At 40.0% G+C, this 22,003-nt stretch overlaps 1 protein-coding gene across 12 annotated transcripts in view; it reads right to left on the bottom strand.

Moving 5' to 3' along the window:
* MYO1B (myosin IB) overlaps positions 1 to 22,003 on the bottom strand; it is a 121,477-nt gene that overhangs the window by 82,487 nt on the left and 16,987 nt on the right. For all 12 annotated transcript variants that reach the window (XM_014954556.1, XM_014954555.1, XM_014954554.1 and 9 more), the window contains one exon: positions 11,691 to 11,831. In XM_014954556.1, coding sequence (XP_014810042.1) covers positions 11,691 to 11,831 — 141 coding nt within the window. The remainder of the gene's footprint in view (positions 1 to 11,690; positions 11,832 to 22,003) is intronic.

Raw genomic sequence — 22,003 nt, forward strand, 5'->3', positions numbered from 1 at the left:
CAAGAAGAAAAAACAAAAATTTCCTTTCTACAGTGTTTACTTTGCTCTCTCAACACATGCGGTTTTGGCAATTTGCAAACTTACAGATTCTTGGCGAGAATAACAGATACCCAGAGTAAGAAGCTGTCTAGTGTTCACAAGTGCATGCATACCCCAGTTAGGACTCTTTCCTGATAAAACATTAATATGTTAACTTGTTTCCTGCTAAATCTTAAGAATTTGTGAACTCAGCCTGTTGTGAAATCAGTGCTGGAAAGCATCAACAGAAGAGAGATGAAGGCCAGATCTTGAAGACTGTATTTTGAAAGAGGAATTCTTTGAAACTCGAAGACTTGCCCTTTTCAGCTATTCTGCTACCATAAGAGCAGAATTTAATTGCTAAGTTCCTTGAAGTATCCTGAGATGCCAAGGTAAACAAAGATGAGTGAAAGTGAAAACTTTGGGTTTTAATTTTGAATTCAAATGAGATTTTTTTAGAACCATCTCTTCTTAGCTAAGTATTGCTTAGATGATGTATTTTGGGAATTCAAGTCAGCTGTTTATTGTCAGACATGAACAAATACAGACCATTTCCTAAAATACCAATATTTCAAAAGGTCAAATGATTATATAGAAACAAAGACATACTCATGTCCATTTTAAACACCAAGCCAAAGCATGCCAAGAAATCATTGGTCTTGCTGCAAAGCTGCTTACAAGAACTAATACATTTCCTCTTCTAAAAACGCCAGTATCTCAAAGCTGATGCCTAATAGCTACTTGCTACTGATGGTCTGTGAGATTCCATGTAACGGGGATAAACAGATCCAGAAAATAGCTTTCCCACATAACATCTGCCTTCCCACCAGAACTCTATTATAAACAAACAAAATAAATGGCTTAAGTCCTTGAGCAAGCGACAAGCACAGAAACATTCCAGCGCTGAAAGCAGAACACCCAAGAATAGTGGGATACCATACCGTGGCACCCCTGGGACTAAAGAGATCTTTCATTTTCCCTGTTTAAGGGAAAAAATGAAACCCCAGAGGAATGGCCTCATGAAGATGAATGCGCAGAATGCAGTCAGGAGATTTGATTTCTTTCTTGGCCCTGACATGGTCTCGTTATGCAAGTTTGGACAAGATCTGTTGACTACTCAAGTTTTGCTAACTAGAGACTCTTGATAATACTCCTTCCTCCAAATTTCTACTTTATTGCAGTAACTCACAGAGGCAAATTCTGCCTCCTTGGCATGTTCATCCAGAACCCAAACCAAAAGGACTCTTACTCATTGTTTATCAGTGCATCTGTCATGGAGCACAGCAACACTGTAATGGGCTAACATTTCACCTGCGGAAAAGAGCATTCAAATTTCTATCAGGTCAAATGATACCACATTCTGTGTTCTCCACCAAAACAATGCATACAACTCATTCCTGTTCTGTAAACTCCCCAAGCAGGAAGAAAATTCTACATCACAATTCAACCGGAAAAACGGATAATATTTGTTACACATCACTTCTAAGTAGTGTTGGAGATGCAGTGACCAAGACACTTTGATGCCTGATTTTCTCCCCCTAGAACTGAAAGCCAATACAACCACTTTGGGGCAAGATATTAGTGCTAATACGTACCTTGCAAGGTGCATATAGGTACCTTGGGTACCTAAACCCAATCAGCTTTAACACTGGCTTAAGAAGAGGCCTGAAATAGCAAGATGATGTGAGGCTCCTGTTGTTTGGGAGAAACTACCGACAGCAGCCTCTCCTCAGTCAAGGGCTGGGGAAAGCTACTGCTAGAAACTGGCAAACTGCCTGAAATGCCTGTGGACTTTCTCAGTTGAGAGGTTGCAAAAAACCTTACAGAGAGCCCATCAGAAGGTCCCAACACGCCTCTGCAGTCAGGACACAGCACAAAGCACTGCAGTGAAATCTGATACACTGGGAAGAGGCCGTACACATCAGCTCAAGAAGGGGGGCTTTTAGAGGACCACTAGTAGAGTTTATGGGAGAACATTTCACACGGTGAGATACGGTATATTGACAAAGCTGGTTTTCCTCCTGGCAAACTTTGTCTTACAATACTCCTAGGGGCCCAGAAGAGAGAAGATTGCAGCTGCAGAAGCCAGGGAACATTATTGGCAGCAGTTGAGGCTACAGAACAGGAGCTGCAGAGCTGGGGACAATGTAACTGCCTGCTTCACATCTTTAAAAGCTTTTCTGGATCTGTGGCATCATCTGCAAAACAAACTTTGAGTTTAGAATCATTAAGCATCTACGCAGCTTTACTGCAAACCTTCTGGAAGCGTACTAGACATCACTTTTGTCAGCTCTTAAAAACACCCATGGTAGCCTGTAACAGTCCAGAAAAATTGCTGCTGCACACAAGTCACTTCTGCTGTAAAAGACCCAACTGTTATGTACCCTGCAAGAGCACTAAATTCCCAGGGCCCAATAAGGTTGCTTGATTTACTTATTTATTAAACGCTGGAGCACAAAAATAGAAAACAAAGAAATTTTAGCAAAATAAGATTGCTAGTGTGGATACTGCTTCTTGCATTTATGCAGACCAATCTTAACACTCCAGATATGCATAACACACATTTCTTCAGTATTGATTACAGTTGACTGCACTGGATGCCTATGATTTTGAAATGAGAGATATTAAAGTAAGATCAAAGAGAAGCGTGACTATATTTTATTGGAACAAATCCAGGACTAAGGTTTGGGGAGCACTGTTTTCTTTGCGAGGGGGAAGGGCTGTGTTTTGGTTTTGTGGGGTTTTTTAATGTGACATATGCAAAAGTACACTTCTAACATAATACTCATTTTCACTTGTATTTGCCTGAACCACGGCGGTTCTGGATCTTGCCAGCTCATAAGCTCATGTGCCGCTGCATGCTCAGAATAGCTGAGGCCAAGGAGATGGCAGACACAGAGGAAGCCTGTACTTACATGTTCTCAGTTTTCTGAACCGTCTCAAACTCAAACAGAACCTGGCAAATTTAACACTGCAATGTTACGCCATAACGAAGTTTCTCATTTTAATAAACATTAGCAACTAGATCAGTACCTTATTAAAATATCATCTATTATTTGAACAACCATGCTGTGTGCTCAAATTTGTTTTTCATTGTGGTTGGCCACAATAAAATAGCTAAATGCACCCTGCTTCGCCTCCATTGTGTTTTTTCAGGTTGGAAACCCTCACAAAGCTGCAAGACACTGTGTTTGAAAAGAATAAGGAAAAGAGTAGTATCAAGACTAAAAGCAAAACCACCTTAGACCATTACAGTTTCTGGGCCTTTGATTTACTGTGTTACTGTGTAGAGCAATGTACATGTTTGTATTGTTTGGTGGAGAGGGATGGGCTGGGTACTTGAAAAACACAAACAAACAAACTAGGATTTCATCTTGTAATACTCCAGGGTTTGCCTCCACTGTTTCATGACAGCACACAGCAAATAAACTCTACCTGTGATCCAAGCTGTACAGCTGCACTTTGCATTGAACCAACGGTGGGCTAACACTCCTCATGCTTCATTGTGCCGGGAGCACAAGCTGAGCCTTAGTATTTCCCAGCAAATACACCATCTCTAAAAAGTTCCTGATCAGCTCTAACAAGGTCACAATAATCAGTGAGTTGCTACAGATAAGTAAGCCTGTTTTGCACCCCCCTCACTGGAAGGGAAGCCAGTGCTAAAAACTTACTTTACCGAAAGTCAGTCTGCAGTAAACTGAAAATACAAACCAGACTCTCATAGGGAAGTCTATCTTTCTCTCTCTCCCCATATATACACACACATATATATGAAGAAATCTCTCCTCTATGATAATATTTTTCACTATAATTTGGATGGAGTCCTTTCTAATTATGTTTGTATGAGTATAGAAATAGGATACTGGATTTCTAAACAAACACAGACTATTCCCCATGATAACTAAAACTCTCTTGCTCAAGGCCGCTCTCCCGAACATAGGATTTTAGTCCCAGAAACATAATGGACAAAGTCTGTATGTTGTAATAGGAAAAGAACCCAATCCTGGTAAGCTATTATATGTACTTAATGCAGTTATTAATCATGATAGGCAGCCCTGTAAAACCTAGACAGGACAGTCAGGACTTAACAGAAGAAAACTATGTAGACGAGCACAGGATGACTTCCTGAAACTGGGAAGAAAAAAAGAAAAAATCAAGCAAAAGAAGAAACTGAGGCAATAGCATCCACAGTTCAAGCAAAACTATCTTATTTCAAGAGGAGACAAAATGAGACAGTGGGTATCACAATCATGGACAAATATGTTGATGGTTGATATAGTGACTCAAGAAGCAAAGCTCAAACAGGAAACACAAAGGCAGAAGGGCACATCTGTAATCTAAACCAAAAAATCACGACACAGACAACCTATGGCAAAGGGGATAACAATGCTGCTAAAATATTCTTCAGTATAGGCTTGATCCTGCAAGTCACTGCCCACATAGCAGCAGTTGAGCAAACTATGGGTAACCCACACTGGTCAGGATTAAGCCCTTAATCGTACTGCAACCTGTTTTAGATCCGAGCCCTGGAGTAAGAGTGGAACCAGAGAAAGACACCCACACAGCAAGTTGAAGCGAGTACTCAATGTTGATGCATGTGTACAAACTATCAGGTTTCTCTTCTGAGTTTCTTGAGGGCATAGAAATCTCTCTAATGCTCAGTGAATATTGCTGCTGACCTCGAGATCATTATGACAGACTCTAATATTATTATTAACGAAGCAGATTAATCATCCCAGCCATCCGCCTCCCTGACTACATCGGGCTGTTTTTATACAAACAAACAGAATTCCTACACAGGATGCAATTACAGACGAAACCTGTAAAGTAAGTGATGAGGAAGTCAACCCAAAGTAGACACAAGAAATTTTAAGGAGAACATTTAGATACCCTACAATGTCAGTGTTTGCTCACTTCCATGCTCACATGAATAAAACATGGTGCGGGGGATGCCTCCTGCCATGCTGCAGCCCAGGCTAACCTATATTCTTCAGAGTGAAGCCCATGTTTTTATAGTACTTACACACTTTTGGTTCTATTTCTGTTATTTGCCAATCTTTCCTTAATTTTCCTTTTGTGTTTTTATTTTGTGTAACATGCACTGAAATCACTAGTAAATGCTCAAAATGTCATCATCACCTTAGTGAAGAAATACACAGCATTTTGGGGCAGAGCCAATGCCATAACACTCCCTGGGGCCCTACAGGAGGCATTTCCTACACCACCTCCTCTCTTTTTTTCAAAGTGTCACATCAGAGGCAAAAAAGAAAGTGTGTAGGGAAGGAGAAGAGCCCTACACACAGCCCACAAGAGGCATGTAATTTTCTGTGATCCTTATTAATGTTTTCTTACTCCTTTATGCAGATATTGCACACAGCTCTACAAACAAGTCCCTCAAAGGCTATGCTCAGCGTTGTGGGAGCCGTACAAAAAGGAAAGGAAACAAAGCACTGCCTTGAGATAAGTAACTCTCCTCCCACAGAGCACTTCAAGGTAAAAAGCAACCAACCTGCTGGCTGCAAAAATCTTTACTCCTTACTCCAGGCAAGTTATAGAGTTTGTTTTACCAGAGCGGGCTGATGAGAAGGGCCAGAGGACCAACAGGATTTCTATGTGGGTAACAAGTAAAGCAAGATTTAGAGGGAAGCAGAGCACTTCTTCTTAGACCACAAGCTATCACGCTAAATGATGTGCCTTGGGCACACAAGCCCTTCTTCACATCTGAAGGAGAAGCAGCAGGCTTCAAGGTCCTAGCCTGTGGCAGCTGCAACAATATTATTACTATAACTCAGTAGTTTCCCTCAAAGAGGGAAACTGTTGAGACACTGATGGGAAAATCGCTCAAACCAACGCAAGCATCCCCCCAGGGGAGGAAGAGAAGGAGATCTGAGGAAACTTGGGTCCCCTGGGCTCCCATCACAGGCGGAGGGATGGCTGCTCTGCTCCAGCTCTCAAACCATCATGCCTTTAAGAAATGACAGTCACCACACCTGCCATTCCTCAAACTCCCAAAGGAAGACAAGCAGTCCGGGCTGGACTTGCTGGATAAACACAAGTAAATGCATCGAGGTATAAGAGTTATGTAGAGGGATGGTCACAAAAGGCCAATGCATACCAAGACAATTGGTCTCATTCACATAATTCTGTCCTCCGCTCTCTTTTCCAAATGTAACATCTGGAATGCCAGGTACGAGTGCAGCTGGAACAAAGCCACTATCCTTGACAGCAATTCAGTAAACTCCTAAATACTGTAAGGTAGCTGAAAAAGGGGTGAATCAATAATATAGACAGACAAAGTAGATTAAAGTCAAGTCGGAAACAAGAAGGCTACCCGTAAAATATCAAAGCAGTAAAGATCAACAGGAAGCAGCTCAGGCGGTGAAACAAGCACACCGCAATAGCGATGCCATCAGAAGGCTGCCACAAGGATGCTACCTCTAACAGCAAGCACCGAGTTTGTTATACTGGAATGCCAAATATTTAATATTGCAGTGATAAAACAACATGTGTTCAGTACCATAAGACTGTTCCTGCCCAAAGCAGCCCACAAACTCCACACACTGAAAATACAAATTAAACGCTTACATCAGAGAAAGATTCTGTTCTGTTGTAAGAACAAAAAGCAAACAAACATTTTGTTGTAAGGAACAAAAAGTTGACCTCTGCAAATTTGGGAAGACTTCAAGAAACAACATAACTGTGGGGAAAAATGTGCAGGGCAGCAGAATAAAGCTGTGTCTGGCCTCTGAAGGCTGACTCCCATGAGCCTACGCGGATCCACTCCCCTCCAGACTCCTCACACCTCCCTTGCCACTTCCACACGATTCACAAAGCAACAAAGCCAGTACAAAAATAAGTTTCAGACCACTATATACACTACAATTTATCCCAAATTTCTACCATTCATGAGTCCCTGTGTAAAAACACATATAGAAAGATGCACCCCCTCCCATTTTTCAGGATCTCAAAATACAAAGGAAAAGTAATTGCCAAACTGGATTGGCTGAGCGTATTTCAGCCAATTTAAAAAATAATTTAAAAAAAAAAAAGAGGGAGGGAGATTAACAGAACGAGTCAAAATTCATAAGTCACATGCAAACTGATTTTTATGAATGTATTTGAAGTTTTCCATGCGGTCTCGAGGTCACACATTTTAACCACACAAACTGCTCCCTGGAACATTCAAATAATCAACATTGTGGTTTTTTCTACTTGCTAACTGCACTGCCACATTTTACTCTGTAAAGTTAAAGTCTCACAAGCTTTTGTTACTGATGTTTACAGACAAGAACTTTTGTAAAAAAGCAATGCAAATTTTATCAATGAAAAGCTTAATCGTTGCAAAAAGAATATAATAAACAAGTACAGCTTTTTAAGGAGATTTTTCTTGGTCAGACATACCCCAGGCGTTTCCAGACATGACTAAACTCCAAGATTCCCATTTCCAATTAACACATGCATGTTACCCAGTGAGCCCTTCCCCTGCAAAGCCACTCAGCATGAGATTACTGCAGAATCTGATGGTCTTTAGTAGAATATTTGGCCTAACTCCAGCTCCACCAGCCTTCATGCTTGTTTTTATAGGCACAGCCTCCAGCTCTGCGCTCTGGTATGCAACATAACACCCAAGCCCATTAGATTTTCCATCAAATACACATAAAATTGAACAACAGGTAATCAAGCTGTACTCTGTTCTCTAACTGTTAGGAGTACTCTTAATGCCCTGTTTGCATCATGGCGTTATACTTCGGTAATTTTCTTGAAGGACTTTACAGCGACCAGCCTAGGATGCTATAAGAGGGGATCCAGATCTGAATGCTCTTGGAAGGGGAGCTATTATGAAGGTCTGGAATTTCAAAGGGTAAATGGAGCTGGCACTGGGATGCCCAACATCAAAAATTCAGCTACTGTGAAAGACACTAGAAAAGACAAAAATTGTATTCTCTTTCCAGTGGAATGAACCCATTTATCTTGTCGTCTTTGGCTATAGGGAGACATCTGGCACTGTTCACTGATGGCTCGATCTGATCCTCACATTTCGTAGAATCATAGAATAGTTTGGGTTGGAAGAGACCTTTAAAGGTCATCTAGTCCAACCCTCTTCAGTGAGCTGGGACATCTTCAACTAGTTCAGGTTGATCAGAGCAACATCCAACCTGACCTTGAATGTTTCCAGGAATGGGCATCTACCACCTCTCTGGGCCACCTGTTCCAGTGCTTCATCACCCACATTTTAAATAATTTCTTCCTTATATCTAGTCTAAATCTACCCTCTTTTAGCTTAAAACCATTACCTTTTGCCCAATTGCAACAGGCCCAACTAAAAAGTTTGTCCCCTTTTTTTTTTTACAAGCCCTCTTTGTTGGTTTACCTATCAAGACTTGCTAACACAATTATGCCACGTCTGGCCAGCTTTACAGCATTTTCAAAGCTATCCATGTTACAGGTCTCACTTCTCACAACAAACCCTTTTGAAGGTTACAACTGCAACTCCGTTTTAAAACTAACATATGTAGCACAGACACAGCTGTCAGTCTACAGAAAACTGCTTAGAAATTGATGTTGAGTAAGCTCTGGTTTACTGCTGTAGAAACATTTCAATGCATTCCCATGGCTCCAGTTTGGCTTACTTTTTTAAAGCTGGACACAACTTTTGGTAATGCCTACAATGGAGGACTGACATCGGGGCTGAACTTAACCCCACAACTGAGCCATGAAAGGACAAATCCATTCCTATTGCCCTTTGAAACGATCCTGAGTGGTCAGCTTGAGAAGCTTGTTAGAGCTGAAGAAATCTGCAGTCTTTGTTAAACACCAACAGTACATCCTTAATAGTCCAATTTGGTTTCCCCAGGGATAGCATGCAAACTACATGGTAAAACAAACATTATTTCCAGATGTAACAAAAGCTTCATTGTGCTAATCTGAGCCTAAAAACAGAAATGCAAAGTGTAGTTTTCATGAGTGAGGTTTGGGGAGAAGAGAGTGGGTGGCAATAAGGAGAAGGGAGATAAGAGTTTACACTTGAAAATTAATGTAGTTGTTACTGTGAGAACTGTTCCAACTGTTACTATTTTAAAAGTTTTCTAAAATATGCAACAGTGGCAGGAAATTTGCAGGACAACAGAACTCAACTGATACAGAAAGGCGAAATTATTCCTCGGAGTGATATGGTAAATAAACCATGCAGCATCTCAAACTAAGTAACTTGTATACTTGGTAGCAGCGTGTGGCATCTGTTCTTTCCACCACTGATGTAGTGAAAGTTTTAATACCTGCAAAGACCTGCAACATTTTGCCTTCACAGTGTGGATTCACAAATAGTACTTCTAAGACCTTAAAAAAAATAAATAAATCACATGATCAAACAAACCTAGACATAAAAGAGTAAATGATTGTGCAACAAACTACAAGGGAATGACTTGGGGGGGATGGACCAAAAAAAAAAAAAAAAGCCTCCTTTGGTTTTGGCAGCAATTCACACTTCTCAGAGCACGTTTCAGTGTTAGGCTTTTCCACCTGCGAGGCAAAGGATCCTACATTGCTAGAGAAAAGTAACACCTCTATATCTGCCAAATAATACAGCTAATTACATTGCATCTCAGTGCCAGGTCCTGTCAAATCAGAAACTGCAGGAAATAACATGCTTCTCTGTCACTGTCTCAAAGAACTGTGTGTTTGAACATGGTTGTCAGCTAGCATATAATAGCAGATAAGAATAAAACAGATTACCCATTTGTCATTCAAACTGATTTCTTTCAAGAAAAAGCTATCTAGTCTAAATTAAGTAGAAAGATGCAATCAAATACTTTGCAATCCATAGTAGTTTACATCAGAAAAAATCTTGACAAATCCACTCCCACATCATTTCTTAAAAGACTGCATAGTCTAGGGTACCCTCACAGAATAGGCATCCATACTTAATGCTTTAAATAAAACTTTCAAATATGACCAAAAGATTGGGTGTATTTGAAAGTCTTCCATCTCTAGGCAAATAGCTCCCTCTCCTTCTATTCTCCTTCATGTTTTCTCGAGCTAAAATGGAATGAGATGATTCAGTATCATCCATTTTTAATGTAGATATTAGGAATATAGAGTTAACCCTAAAACCGATGTGAAACAGGTTAATTATACAAGCCACTGACTGAAAAAACATCAGAATCCCACAAGAGGCAGTCCCTGCAGCTGTTGAATATGGTGGACTTGCCAGAAGCAGGATGAAAAAGCAGCAAAGAGGAGTCTGATATCTACCTGCCTGTATTCATGTCTAAGGGTTATCAAGAAGGAACAAACTACATCTTCAAGGAACAAGGAAAATTTAAGACACAGATTTTTGGAAATGTAACCATCAAAGTTATCAGGAAGATTTTTTGGACCGTTGTGCAAGAAATCTTTCTACAAATACAGATCATTTTGGTTTCTTCTCCAACACGGTTTTAGGGAATACTGAGAATCCTCGTGTTCCTCTATTTTTCTGTTTGAACTGACAATTTAAAGTGACCATAGTTAGCAAGTGGGTGGAGGTGATGCAATAGGAGATAGGTGCAACTGTATGTTAACTAGCTAATGCCTACAGAAATGGGAACAGGCATAGTTGAGTAGGAAAACGACTTCAGAAGAAAGATGCAGCAGAAAATGAATAGCAGAGGTACAAAAGCACAGACTATAACTAAGGGACAGAAGAAGCAAACAAAAATAACACAGATCTTTCCATATTGGAAGATGGAAAGGAAAATGTACAATGAAACTATGAAGGTTCAAATGCTTACCAAGAAGGAAAAACATAGTCACACTAAAAATAAAAAAGGAGGGGAGCGGGGCTAAGTTATAATTACGTACAGAACACATCTATTTGAGTGTAATAAGCTGCAGACACAATTGCTTGCAGATCATAGCTATAACTTTGGCTTTAATGTTTCAGCTTTACTCTTAGAAGACTTATCTTTCACCAGCGGTCTTGGAAAGTCTCTATAAATCATTAAGTTCATGCAGCCTCAGTACTAGAACAGATAAAATACTGTGCACATTTTAACAAAAATGGAACAAAGAGAGATGAAGCAGGAAATGAAAGGCTTAACTGGAATCACAATTTGCCTCTTCATTCTCAGCCTGTGTTTCAAGCGTCAGTTCGCAACATTTCTCCTATTAATCATCACTCAGATTAATATGCCTGAAGATTCTGATTACTTCCACATATATCCAAGCTCAATATTTCAAAGTCAGCCATTCTAATAAATATAACTTTTTATTTGCAAATCAAAGGTAGTAGGCAACATTTAAACTAGCTTAGCATATTACGAGCATATACCGTTTCCACATCAACATGCTCTAACATGCTGGAAGTGAATTATTTACAACTGCAATGTCCTCTGACAACAGGAATATGAAAGTTATTGTCATCATCAGTTCTGGAACTGTTTTTTTATAAAAATCAGAGGTCCACCACATTGTGTAACAGGGAAAAAGAAAAAGGAAAAATATCCCAGATGGAAAAGATCAGATGCAAACAATGCAGTACAGGAAAGACTACAGCACAAGTAAATTTTAAAACATCCTCAATAGAATAGATTATGTTCAGGCATTCAGTCTATGTGTATCCTTATAAATAAACACATATTTTAAGAATGACAACATAGCTTCTTATAGGATGTTATTTCTTAACATATACTCACATATACTTCATTGTGATCAAAGCGCTTTCTCAGATTATTGATGAACGAATCTTCATTAAGTGGCTCTAAAAGAACCATATCTCCCACCCCTATCATGTTGTCTAAAAGTGACGTCTTGACCTCCATTTTGGCCATTTTTGCCTGCAAAGAGAGAAACAAGATTAAAAAAAAAAAAGAAAAAGAGCAAAGTTAGCTCCAAGTTATTCTAATTATTCATAAGCATTATCCAGGAATACAAGTTAAGTAAGGAATATGAGTTAAACACACCTGAATGACATTGCTTTAAATATTTTTCTAAGAAACATTCTCAAAGTCATTCCAGATACCCAGGTAGTGCAAACAATTCCAAAAAAGTAAGTTATAGCAGTCAACAATGCCTTCTGGTCCACTATACATTAAATACCAAACTTGAAGAAACAGGAATGAAAATTCCAGTTGGCACCACATCCAGATCTTTTGGATGACTTCAAAGCAGTGTTCAAGTGTACGCAAACCCAAGTTTTATCAAACGCTTCATCAGCATCTCCAGTGTATCAAATTAGGGTTTAAATTTGTCAGTACCCTAATCTGAATTTCTTTTGCACTCTTACTTGCATTTCTCCAACCCCATCAACCTTTACATGGAAAACAACTTAGCTAACTCATGCAGAGACAAAACCCACACTATTTTAATTCATAAACCCTGTACTCTAGAGCACCTATATTCCCCTATAGCACCACTTTTGGTTACATGAGGCAACCAAGTTACTTCATTTCCTAACCAGACTTATTTGAATTTATTTGTAATGTTATTGTTTAAGAGAGCATTTCTGTAGGGTAGCAACAACCCAGCTGACAAGTGGTGACTCTGCGTCCATATAACTGGAGTAGCAAAAGGCAGAAGCCAGGCTTAGACAGAGGATCAGGATCAAAGTCACCAAGTTTGATAAACAAAGTAATTCAGACAACAAAGTCAAGGTCAGGCCAAAACTCGACACCTATTTGATCCTTCCAGCCTTTTATCCTTCCAATCCAAACACTACAGAAGATTAATCGAGCTACTTAAGAACTCTGGGCACACTTGCTGCTTTCAGCTTTCACGACAAGACTGCAAGACTGAAAAATGAAGGTATTAGCAGTGGTGGCTGGCAAACAGGGAACCAAAAGTGAGAGAACAGCTTTGCTGACAACACAAACCAGGAGTCAACTACTGCACAGCTACAGCTACACAAAACAACAGTTGAACTTCACCGGTCAGCTGTAACCTCTCAGCTATGAAATGATATCAAGCTATACTTGCTCCGCCTATCTCTGCAGCATATTTAATTTTTTTTCTCAATTTTCAAAATGTCTTTGAATAGCTATTAGCTTATACAATCACCGTTAACTTGTCATAGTAGCTATCCATCAGATAACTAATTTAAAACAAGCGAAGCCTTTTATCCCTTGCTTCTGTCCATAGCCACTGCGTTACTACATGCTGTTTGATTTTTGAGCCATGAGTGACATTTGAGGGATATTAGATCAAGACATAAGTCATGTTTGATGTTTTTCCAAATTCAACGAAGAGAAGCACAGCTCCACAGGCAAGAACGGAAGTAATACAACAAGATCCCCAAAACCTGAATCAATCCTGGGAATTACTAGAAATTCACATGGAAATGCAAAACCAGTGATGAACTATGGTAACCAACAAAAGCTGAGTCAACTCTGCTAAACAAACAAAGAGCATTTATTTTAAACAAAACCACTGGACAAATATTTTTCTAGAGAAAGATACTTTTATTCTTCAAAGTTCACCTCTCTGAATCACCAAAAAAATTTTAAACATTCACAGAATCTTTTCAGAGGTATCACTTCAACTTCTGCATCCCATTAAGACAAATTCTTTAAACTACCAGTCTTGTTTCAATGACCTAATTACTTCCCATACATCAGCTAATGCTCAAATAGTTTTTGAAGGCTGAAAAATAAAAGTCCTTCTCAAGTATGGAACTTATTAAATGTTGAGTTTGTAGCCAAAAAAAAGAAAAATAAAAAGCCAACATAAAAATCCTAATTTGTGCAATTTTAACCTAAAATTTAAGTTCTAAGTAGTATACCTCATCTACCATTGCAAAATTACATACCTCCTACCACATTTCATACATCACTGCTCAGGAATTTCAAGACCAAGAGTAGTCAAACCCATCAAGAACATTCATGTATTCTCAAACTCAGAGGCACATTTTGCAGAAGAGCTGCACAAAGACACCATAAGGTGGATCAGAAAGTTGTATACAGATATTTATCAATATATTTGAAAAGTTTGATGTTATGGTCAAAGGTTAAGTCTCAGCTTGCTTTTTCCCCACAATAATTTAATATAAATTAATATTGAACTTAATTTCACCAATAATGGAATTTAATCTACTAGAAGAATTTAATAAAAGATCAATAAATACAGCACTTTCGAAATAAAAAATATTAACTATAAAAGTAGCTTTAAAAAAACACTCAAAAATCAGCACACTACACAGACAAAAAATAATAAAAAATAATCAAACCTTGCTACGTTGCAAGGCTAAACTTCAGTCAAGATTTTTAGCAATGTATCACTAAGCTCAGAAACTCAATCCAAATCCATGTCCACGTATTTGTATTTACCATATATTCAAAGATGCCTTGCAGCTGGAAATCTTTTCCAACCAGTGCTGATGACAGCATGCTCACCACAATTTGGAGAACAGTATGTAAAAGTAAACAGCTTCTACTTATATACGTAGTCATGCACCTTTAAAAAGATGAACAGTTCTCAAGAACCAGACTTATGAGAGGGACAAGACCAAAACACTCTCCCAGTGCCTGAGAGACCAGTAATGATTGAAACCACAGCTGTGCTGGTGAGAGAGCACCAGAAAACAGGAAATTAGGTTAAAGGAAAGAACCAAACTGGGTTGTATCCCGTAAAACAAGGACACTTCTACTAATTTTCGGACGAAGATTGCTGATGGGAAGATGATGTACGGAGGTACTGAAGTTAGGCTCTATTTCAAACTGGAAACTCAATGAAAAGTAACATAAAAATGTAAGTGGTACTCCCTCGATTTACCTAATACATTGCTTTTGCAACTCTAACATACGATTCTCCGACATTAAGAAAAATGACAGTATTGTGTAAAGATTAAAGTTGCAAATTATTAAAATTTTAATACAGCAACAAATTAGCTCAGCAAAAACCCCCAAAATTCTTCTAACACTTGCAGTCAGCAAATCAGATTCTTTTCCAAACATTTCCTGATCTCTCTCACACCCACTTACCATGTGAGCCTTCTCCCAAATTTACCTTTCTTATCCTTAAAGCAAACATCGGCGGCATTTCAGAACATCTCCCTTTCCTCTAGTCATTTCCAAATCTGTTATTCCTCATTTTGGTCTCCTATCTAGGCCTTAGATAGGAGTCATAACGGAATGAGAACACTTTCAATGTGTTTCCATTCTCAGAAAAGTCAAAAAAGAATACTCAGTAATCCTTCACAGCCCAATCTCTTTTATGTTGGACAACATGCTCAGGGGGAGAAATGTTGGGCATACCACGTCTGTAAAATGCTTTTATCCACACATTCCCACATTACATGTAGCCTTTTAAAACACAGACTGTTGTATCTACTATTTGCAATGCCTGGGATTGCCATCCAGCTAGGCCAGGTGAATCTAAAATCTTTTTGTCCCTCTTGGCTGCAAGGACAGCAAATTAGAAATTACACTATTCTGCAGTCACCGCAGTCTTATCATCAGCCAATCTGAAACAAGAGTTAATGAAAACTATAAATAGAAGATGATACAGAGAATAAGCAAAAACCCAAAAGCCTTGTACAATTAAGCTCACACATTCTCAAAGGAGGAAATGAAGTAATACCCCATTATTGGCATACACCGTGTTATGGAATTGTCCAAGGTTTTCCACATCATGTTCATACAGCAAAACAGCAACACTTGTCAGCAGCTTCCTACAGATGTGCATTCATTAGCACATGTTTGCCGCACTGGAATTATCACCGGCTGCAGAGGTGGCTTGTTTTTCTTCTTTTGTGGCATTGTAGCCAAAGGGCAATTTCCCTACCATCAAAATTGACACAACAGATGTACTCATACATGCTTCAAGCTCTGACTATTAAGAAGAGAGAAAGAAAAAAAAAAAGCTTTTGGTTTCACTACCAACTCATGTAGAAAATAACCACCTTTTTCTTTTATAAGAGTTAACGGGGACAAGCTGCAACACCAGTAATTCAGGATCAGAGTTCAAACTGATCTTGTGTTCCAGGTGTGATCCTGAGCCCCCATCAGGCTGTAATCATGCTTGCCCACTCGTTCCCTTTTTTCTCTGTCAGGGAGCAATCAACCCACGCAGAGCAGGGACACTGACAGGCCGCTGCTGCAAAAAGCAGTGTCACTACCTGAATAAAACAACAACAGAAGGAACTACAGCCATCTTGTACTACTCATGACAAGCACCAATTTGGCAAGAGGCAAATGCACCCTGTTCTGCTGCCCAACAAACCCTACGTATCACGGACCTCTGACTGATGCCCAGAAGGCATAAATTCATTGGAAACACCTGGTGCTGGTTCACAGGTAAACTGAGGCAGACCCTGCAGCTGAACTATTACAGTGCCCTTTTCACTCAAAGCCAGATTTCCCAACATCAGCATGTATGAAAAAAGTCCTTATGTAATCCAAAGAAAATATTTGTTTTCCCTCCAGACCCTCTAACTCTTTTAGTCTCTGGATGCTACGGGGGAGCAGTGCACCCAGCATTTCCTATCTGCTCCTGGCCACTGTCTGCTGAGAACACCTGCACCCTCCTGCCCAGCTGTGATTGCTCATGGGTGTTGCTCTGTCACCATCAATGCTCTGAAGAAAAGGGCATGCAGAAAATACTGCAATGTTGCAGCCCACAATTTCTTCCTGCAGGAAAATGGACTTGAGAAACCTGACACATGGACTGCAGGCAGGAATGTTAACAGGTATCGCAACAGCCGTAAAAGCATTCTTAAAGAACTAAAATGCTTCCTCTGACTCTCCATCTTTCCTTTAGTTTGGCCAATGTCTGAATATCTTCTGAATTCCTTTTCCTCCCACAGTCCTACTGAACAAATCAGTGTTGTCCAAACTGAAAAAGTTTATAGTCTGGGGCTTTTGAGTCAGCTAATGTTTCGGGTTCTCACATCACATCTTACCTATCAAGCAAGAGCTAGTACTTGAAACCCTTGTGCAACTTCTCTTTATTTTCTGTAGGCATTGAACATTATGCACGCATACCAGATTCCTTGAGTAGTCAACAACAAACAGCTCAGGTAGATTACAAAAGTAAAATACAGCAATACGGGGTTTATTTGTATTAGGACTGCAAGAATGTTTGCGTTCAGCATCAGCTAAATGGGAATGGCTCTTTAGCAACATCAGATTACGACAGAGTTGTATGCTAGTGACTGCAATTTAGATGACAGAAGATTTGCCGAGCAGAATTCCATAGGAGGAATGAACGCTCCGCTCCGCTGGCTCCTGATACCAAACACCATGCATTTAGCTAAAGGTTGGGCAATTCTCAAGAAAGAAACAGGACACTTAAAGTACTGCTGAGCAAAGAGCTGCAGCCACATGAAGCAATATCATCTTTTCGTAGTTTAACCTCAGAGACTAAACTGCAGTGTAGAAAAACTGACAGTGTAATAACTGGACTTCATTGGGACATGTAAAAAATGTTGGCTGGGACATCATCTTCTACTGACATCAACAGTGGCTGAAACTTTCTTCATTAACAGGACTCAGGTCCCTTATAAATGCAGAGGGGAGACATTCGGTTGTTGCTGCTGGAGGTCTTTAGCATTTGTTGTGGGAGAAATTGTTCGGTTGGGGTTTTTTTAGTTAGGTATTTTGGGTGGTTTTTTATTTATTTTTACATCGCCACAAAACCGAAATAACCTGAGCCACGTATGGAGAAGTTACAACTTTGCCCTCCTTCTTTTCCCCAATAAAAGACTAATTAATGCACCTGGGGGAAGGAGCGAGGGGCTGTGTTTGCATTTCTCTAAGGCTACTTTCTGTTACTTTTGCATACTAGTTTGAATGACATTAGCATGGATATTACCTGCTGTAAGAGACCGTGGGGTATATCTATTCTACTATGCTTACTTTATACTCCCAGCAGTGCAGGTTTTCAAATTACTTCTAATAATTATTTTGCAACCACAACACGATAACTGCCACCAGTAATTGCACTCAGGGGTTGATCTATTTCCTAAGTCAACTTGCAGCCTCGCTTCAACTCATCTGGGTCGATCATACAGTCACGCTAGGTTTTGGGAAAAACATTTGGTCTTCCTAAATTGCTAAGGCAGCCTTCGTTAGCACCTGCTAAAATATAGTCTTAAAATAATAAAAATATTTAGTGCTCCATTTTTATCCTGCAAACGTTCCTATGCATTTTGAATTATATTGACAGGTTTCAAAGACTATGGGTGTGGAGTAGCCTTTTCCATAAAAGGTTATTCCAGAGCCTGATTTTTTTTTTTTTTAATTAGTTCTGCTTGACAGGGAGTACACCTTGGGTACTTCCAATACATAATGCATTTGGAAATAGTTCTTCACTAACAAGGCTGTTTGCAGTCCAAAATTCTGGTTAAATTCCCACTGACTTCAGCAGAAACAGGATCCACGATGGTTTCTTACGTTTAGGCTTTTCTTAGTCATTGTCTAACCACAGAGTTTTATAATCATTCCAGGTCCACATCTACAGAAAGGGATTAAATACTCAGGAATAAAGGGGATCTCTTTTTGGCACATACCTTGCTAAAATTCTCTTGAATCTTTTTCAAAATAAGGAGCAAAATGTGACTGCAAAACCAAAAGTTGGCAAAGGTCCTGCCTTCTTCCCCTAAACCAAAGACTGGATTTCAGATTGACAGTGTATATCTGAACTCCACTAAGTACGGGGTGCCCTTTTAAACTGATTACCTCCATCTTTCAAGCTGCCGCCTAAAGTTTTCTGCCAGTTTCAGGGATTTTGCCCAATTCAAAGGTTATGTTTGCATAGCTGTTGCAGAACAGGGGCATGAAAACCAAGGTAGGACTTATTTGGTTTGGGGATCTTCTTTCTTTGTTGTATCTGACACACCAGAAGCTTGCTACCGCACCAGAACTTGTGTTCAAAAGATCCTCTGGTAGCAGATCCTCACAAAACACTACTTAAAAACAACCAGCCCTCACAAAGTCAAAACATTTCTTTCAACTGAGGTTGCACTCTTTTGGGAGCAATCCAGCAATCAACTGTAATCTAGTTATTTCATTTATACTTTTATTATAATAGGGTTTTTACTTTCCCTTGCACACAAGTGCACAGGCAGAGCAAGCCTTGCTTTCCTCCAGTCAGCACATGAACCACACAACCCCAACACAGGCAAAAGAAATCTCACGGTGGGACAACTGGAGTAAAGGCCAATTTATAGCATGTCAGTAAGGTGGGTACTAAGAGATGTCTTAATAGCACAGGGTTAAAATACCAGAGTACAAGCTAATCTTCTCCTCAAATGCTTGGGTGCGTTGCCTGTTAAGCAGCTGGTGATAAGCCTTGAAGATATGCAGAATATGAAATAACAGGTAACGCCACAGCTTCACTCAGCTGCCAACAGCAGAAGGAAAAGCAGCCACAGAAAGTCATCACAGCAGTTACTGAACCACTTAAAACCAGACACGGACAAACACAATGCTAAGCTTCAGGAAATCCAGACCCCAGGAGAGGTTTTGGTGCCCCTACCTACCCACTGCCAAACCACCCACAGTAACGGAGTGTACCCGTAATTCCTAGAGCAGCTGGGAGACACTGTTGCACTCACAGAGCTACCCACAGAGCAAGGTCCAAGTTTCCAGGCACCCATGTCCTTGTCCAAACAGTAAAAGTCTGGGTAAAGCTAAAATTTGCATGGCCGAAAGCACTATGTATTTCCACACCATTCATTTTCCTTTTCCATTTAAAACAGAAGGAAAATAAGTCACCTGAACACCACCCCAGAGATCTTATTCCTGCCTGTTGCAGTTTTCCCCTCCTAGAAACCTGACCTGATGTGCTCCTTGTAATATTTGTAAATAATACTTGGAATGTTTTTAGCCTGGTATTTTATAAAAACAAGACAAATCATGCTAGCTGTACATGTCTTGGTCTGTGTATCCAGTCTCTCATACATGCCTAAAGTTGAATTTCATTCAAAGGACAGGGGAGTAAAAGACAACCGAATAGCTATTTTTCCACACATTTGTAAAAGCAGGCAGGAGAGGAGATCTGAGCATAGGGTTCCCATCAGAGACATAAGCTGCAAGGAGAACAAACACCTTATTAAGTACCACAGAACCGCTGCGAAAGAACGGCCTCGCAAAATTCCCTAGCTGCAGAAAAGCTTCAAATGGAAATTATTGCTTCTTTGCAAGTCAATCCGTCACGAGAGAAAAACCTGCGGGAAGTCAGACTCGATTAGTCCCATTTCTCCCAGGACCAGCTGCCAAGGTAACAGAACAGCGCAAGGTTTCACCCTACAATTTGCCATCGCAGTCTGTTCTGCACATCAGTTTCTCTTCAGCAAAACACTGCTATTTTTAATGAAAAGCAGGGGGGAGAAAATTAAAAAAAAAGAAATTGGATACAAGTGTTGCAGGAAAAGGAAGAAACATTTGCACAAACCCAAGCTAAAAATGTATCTATTTAAGGGCAGAGAAGGCTTGGATAAATCAAGTGTAGTTAGACATGTTTGTTTGTCTTAAGTGTTGAATTATATCCACATTTTTGTCATTTTCATTCTCAACAATAGGACACTTGAAATCACAGGATAAAAGTCATCCACTTTTAAATCAAGGTATCTCCATCTGTTCCTAAGTATCTCTCAGACAATGGGAGAAGTTCAAGAAGCTGCATTTCAACACACAGTAACCACTCTTGTCCAGATGTCGGTGAAGTCAGAAGCCGACAGTGTTCTTACTGACATCCAGCATGATAAAGGCATTTCCAAAAGAAATGCTTTGCAGATTTAGAGAGGGACACCTTCCTAAAATATCAATAGAAAGCACCTTCCTCCAGCTGAAGGAAAACAGCTGATCTCACAGACACCCACAGGTACTGAGTTTTGCCTCACTTTGTTTCAGCAAGAACTATCATCTGGCAGTTTAGGGAAGCAGAAAAGATCTACTTACGTAGGATACATGCAAACTTCCCCTGTACCAGAAATTTGCTACCAGGTACGAGAAGCTCCAGCTCCACCCTTGTTTGCCAAAAGATTTTCCAGGGTTTCTCCCAGAGTGAACTTTAACACAGCATTGCACTCTTTGATCACTGAAGGTAATCTCCAGAGCCCTTTTAACTCCTGCAGCCTGACAGTCTGTGAACTGAACAATGATAATAGTAGCTATATCTGTTCTGCATGTCCAAGACCAGTGCCAAAACCTCTGCGTCATGCAGTCATGACTACTATACTGCACTCCTCCAGAGTGCAATTTTTCAGCCTTCTAATGACTGTTCCTACATTGAGCCTAATGTCTAGCCTAAATTTATTCATGGTCACCTAATATCTACATCTTGCTTGGGCTAACGCAGTAGGGTGAGGCTTTTTTTGTTTTAATTTTAAATTTAAATTTGTTTTCTCCTCCCCCCAGGAAAATATTGAGAGAGAATCTTCTCACGCTCCTCATTCTGAATAAAGCCTCACCAGGATTTCTCATTTTCCTCTCAGCAGTCTGTCCATCCCCCTGACTGTCCCAGTAGCCCTTTTCTGCTCCCACTCCTATTTGAGCCCATCTTTGTCCAGCAGGATTAACCAAGGCTGTACAGAGGATTCCTAGTATGTTGTGGCAGCAATATTTCCTCTCCACAAACAGGGATATTCCATCCAAGAGAAAGGGATTCGTTTTCACCCTCTTCACTCCTCTTTTTCCTTCTCAAAAGTTTCACTTGGAATCAGCACTTCCCTAGCTCACCCTGCACGACTAAACTGGACTGCTCCATCAGACACAGACATAATCTCATCGGCAAAAACTAGGAAGGGCCTGCAGGTACTTAGTAACCAATGGGTTACTGGTTTAGCTATAAGGTTTAGCTTGTAGGTTTAACTACTCCCAAAAGTGATCTGCCTCTCAACTCCAACCATCTTCCTTCTGACCTCTCTCCAAGCCTCTCTTGATGAGAAGGGAGAGCAGCTGGTATTCCTGCCGCAACTTAGACATCCCAGGTATTCCACCTTCCACATCTGAGCGTAAACCCCGCTAGAATAAGCTTTTCTCTCTGCCCTCAAACAAGAAGCTCTAGCAAAGCT

Source organism: Calidris pugnax, unplaced genomic scaffold (assembly GCF_001431845.1).
Source record: "Calidris pugnax isolate Ruff unplaced genomic scaffold, ASM143184v1 scaffold103, whole genome shotgun sequence".
Classification (NCBI taxonomy): Eukaryota; Metazoa; Chordata; class Aves; order Charadriiformes; family Scolopacidae; genus Calidris; species Calidris pugnax.